Raw genomic sequence first — 3570 nt, forward strand, 5'->3', positions numbered from 1 at the left:
AGCGGGGTCGAGCTGCCGTTCAAGGATGGCTTTTTCGATTGCCCAGCAAAGCTCTGCTCTGGGGGGAGCAGGTGGTGTGAGAGCCCGGGGATGCTTTGTGCCACTGTCCTGCATCATGGACGTGTACATCTGGGTTTGTTTTAAAGCTAATTAGTTGGAACAAAATGCCCTACCTGGGCATTTGTCCTGCCTGAGCAGAAGAGATGAGACAAGTAGGTCTGAGTTTCCCTAGCCTGGTGGCTTGGACTTCAGTGTGTCCATAGAAAATGCTGGTGCTGAGCAAGAACAGGGTGTTTCAGATGTTCAAGAGTTGCTTGGCTGGGAGTCTCCTCGTCTAACCCCTACTCCTCTTCTGCAGACCGGCTGGTTTATCAGGCAGCTTCACCAGACGAAGAAGCACTGGTGTTGGCAGCCAGGAACCTGGGGTACGTCTTTCTGGCCCGAACGCAAGACACCGTCACCATCAGTGAGCTGGGGAAGAAGAGGACGTACAAAGTGCTGGCCATGCTGGACTTTAACAGCGATCGCAAGAGGATGTCTGTCCTGGGTGAGCGGGATGGGGTGTCTCAGGGGGCCCCTCCAGGAACACAGAGGGTCCCTTCCGTACTCAGCCCTACAAGGGATGGCACCGGGATGGCTGCGACTGACCGCAGCTGGTGCAGGGGCTTCTAAGGATCGTCCTGGTCATCCCTGCGGTTTTGCTCAACCAGATACCTTGGTGAAGGCAGCCGAGAAGGGTTTGAGCAGCCAAGAGAGAGCGAGTAAATCAGGGGCTCAGAGGAGGTGTGTGAGGAATTGGCAGTCCTTGAGGCCTGATCCTGCCTCGTGGTGGTGTAGATCGGGGAAAACTCCTGTGCTTCCAATGACGGCAGGCAGAAAAGCACCAGCATCCCCTGCGGTGCCTTCTGCAGCACGGCCATTGAATGGGGACAGCGATGAGCAGGAGCCATCTCTCTGGGTACCTAAGGTGTCCTTCCCCTCCCTCCCAGTGCGAGACCCCCAGGGCACGATCCGGCTCTACACCAAGGGGGCTGACACAGTCATCCTGGAGAGACTGCAAAGGCGAGGGCCCAATGAGACCTTCACCGAGATGGCGTTGGATGTGAGTGCCATGACAGCCTGGGGCGGAAAGGGCTGGTCTCCCTGCTGCTGGCTTTGGGCTTGGTGTCCTGGAGTCCCCTGCTGCTCTTTCTCCCTCTGGCTTCAGGGGTTTGGTCCTTTTCTTCCTTCTGCTTTAGGAGCCTCACCTGCATATGGGACAGGGGCTAAGAGGGCATCAAATCCACCTTCGGTGTTCTGCATGGACCAGTTGCATTGCAAGGATGCTCATGGGGATGCTGTAGGATGGGGGAGGGAGTGAGAGCCCAGAGGGAGACCCATGGGAGCATCGTGGCTGGCTGGCATGATGCCCTGGTCCACCATGAGAGTCATCCCGGTCGAGGGAAGGGAGACCTGATGTCTCATCTCTGCAGCGCTTTGCAGAGGAGACACTGAGGACTTTATGCCTGGCCAGCAAGGAGGTGAGCGAAGTCGAGTACAGCGAGTGGAGCAGGAGGCACCACGAGGCCAGCATCCTGCTGCAGGACCGTGCACGGGAGCTGGACAAGCTGTACGAGGAGATGGAGCAGAACCTGCAGGTGGGATAAGGCCGGGGTTTAGGAGGAACCGGCTGCGCTGGTCCCACAGAGGGCAGGAGTGTGGGGTTCGGCTCTCCGGGATGAGGGGGTGAAGTGTCCAGCCCAACACCCATCCCCTGGGTGGGAGGGCAGGTGGAATTTCCCCCCAGGGGTGACTTTGTGACATGTCAGTAGACACTTGGTTAGATATCTGTCAGGTCGTGTTCACCCATGGGCAGGACCCCTGGTTGGTCCAGAGGCAATTTTCACCTCTTTATCTTGCCCGGCCCCATATCATGACACCCACTCACCCTCCTTCCAGCTGCTTGGGGCCACGGCCATTGAGGACAAGTTGCAAGATGGAGTCCCTGAGACCATCCAGCTGCTGAAACTGGGAAACATTAAAGTGTGGGTGCTGACGGGAGACAAACAAGGTCAGTGGAAGCAACGACCCCACCAACACATTTCAGCTTCTCCCGTAACCAGGACCAGAGAAGAGATGAGACCCTGGGAGTGGGCAGCAACCAGGTTCTGCTGTTCCCTTTAATATACAATAGCAGCACGTCCCACAGATCATGTCACCCATGGGGAAACTGAGGCAGGGGAAGCCATCTGCACGACGGCACAGAGCTGGAGCAGAGCCCCCAGCAGTTGCTGCCCACCAAGGACTGTTGGACTCAAGGGCTGGGGGCTGCTCTGGGAAGGGGAGGGGGGGTCAGCACCATCGGCCGTTGACACCTGTGTGTTGCAGAGACCGCAATGAACATTGGCTACGCGTGCAAGCTGCTCACTGACGACATGGAGATCCTGGAGGAGAAGGAGATCAGGTGAGGAACTGTGACCTCCTGGTTTGGGACATTGTTGTCCCTGCTGAAGACACCCAAGGGCATAGGAACCTGTGCAGGGTGGGCAGAGCTCGACTCCGCCAGAGATGCTTCTCCTTCTCTGTCCCAGCCTGGATGTCCATGGCCCTCATCTGCTGATGCTTTTCCAGGCCTCCCCATCTGTTTCTGCCCCTACAGCATTCTCTTCCTTGGCAGGCTTTGATCAGAAAGTGCTTAAGCTGTCTCTCCAGCCTCTAAACCACAGGGACAGCGGTTGATTTCTGATACCAGTGAGCCCATCTCTGTCCCCCCTGTTCCCACCACTGGGTACCAGCCCCATCTCCCTGGAGCTGGCTTTGAGATGGCAAAGGCCAACTGTAGGTCTCAGTTGAAGCCAGGCAGTGTGCCCAGTGTCCTCAGCTCAGCTCCAACCACCCCTTCCTCGCACAGCGAGATCCTCGAGGCTTACTGGGTGAGCAACAACAACCTCAGTGGCAGCGGGGAAGCCCTGTGCAGCGGCCGCCTCCCCCAGCAGCGCCCAGAGGCTTCGTACCACAAGAAGAGAGCTATCATCGTCAGCGGGGACTTCCTGGTAAGGTGGCACTTGGATGCTCTTCTCTGCTCCCTGCCCGCGCTGGCAGATCGCTGTTTCTGCCCTGGTGCTATCAAAGTCCTGGGTGGCACCAGCACGCGGAGACGTGATGCCCCTCCTGCCCAAGGGGTGGGAAAAGCCCATTTTGGGTTAGGGAATGAAGAGCGGAGAGGGGGACAACCTTGCACTGATCATTTGGTGTTGGGGGGCTTCGACCACACCTGCCCAACCAGTCTTCTGGGATGACACAGGCTGGCGGGTAATCAAATGCTCTTCTAGTCATACTGGGACAAACTGGTCTCATGGTCACAGTGCCTGCTGTGTGATGAGCTTGGAGAAAACTGAGGTCACTTTTTTGTAGCATCTACAAGATTTAAGAGCATCGTTGAGGAGCTGGGGGCTCTCATGCTATGAAGACTATGGGTGAGGTCCCAAGCGCGTGTGCTCTCCCCTAAGGACAAAATCCTCCACACGGGAGAGGTGCTGAAGGAGAAGGGGTGGCTGTGGCGGCGGCTGGCTTGCTGCAGGGCTACAGGGT

The 3570-nt window shown here is 57.5% G+C and overlaps 1 protein-coding gene across 1 annotated transcript in view; it reads left to right on the forward strand.

The window, feature by feature from the left end:
• The window catches only part of ATP8B3 (ATPase, aminophospholipid transporter, class I, type 8B, member 3), a gene marked incomplete at both ends in the record, with an annotated part of 16507 nt that overhangs the window by 9346 nt on the left and 3591 nt on the right, over window positions 1-3570 (forward strand). Inside the window, 7 exons of the mRNA XM_009581100.1 lie at window positions 359-547; window positions 990-1102; window positions 1473-1637; window positions 1939-2050; window positions 2368-2443; window positions 2891-3032; window positions 3489-3568. Of these exons, the coding sequence (XP_009579395.1) occupies window positions 359-547; window positions 990-1102; window positions 1473-1637; window positions 1939-2050; window positions 2368-2443; window positions 2891-3032; window positions 3489-3568 (877 nt within the window). The remainder of the gene's footprint in view (window positions 1-358; window positions 548-989; window positions 1103-1472; window positions 1638-1938; window positions 2051-2367; window positions 2444-2890; window positions 3033-3488; window positions 3569-3570) is intronic.

Source organism: Fulmarus glacialis, unplaced genomic scaffold (genome assembly GCF_000690835.1).
Source record: "Fulmarus glacialis isolate BGI_N327 unplaced genomic scaffold, ASM69083v1 scaffold15657, whole genome shotgun sequence".
Lineage (NCBI taxonomy): Eukaryota > Metazoa > Chordata > Aves > Procellariiformes > Procellariidae > Fulmarus > Fulmarus glacialis.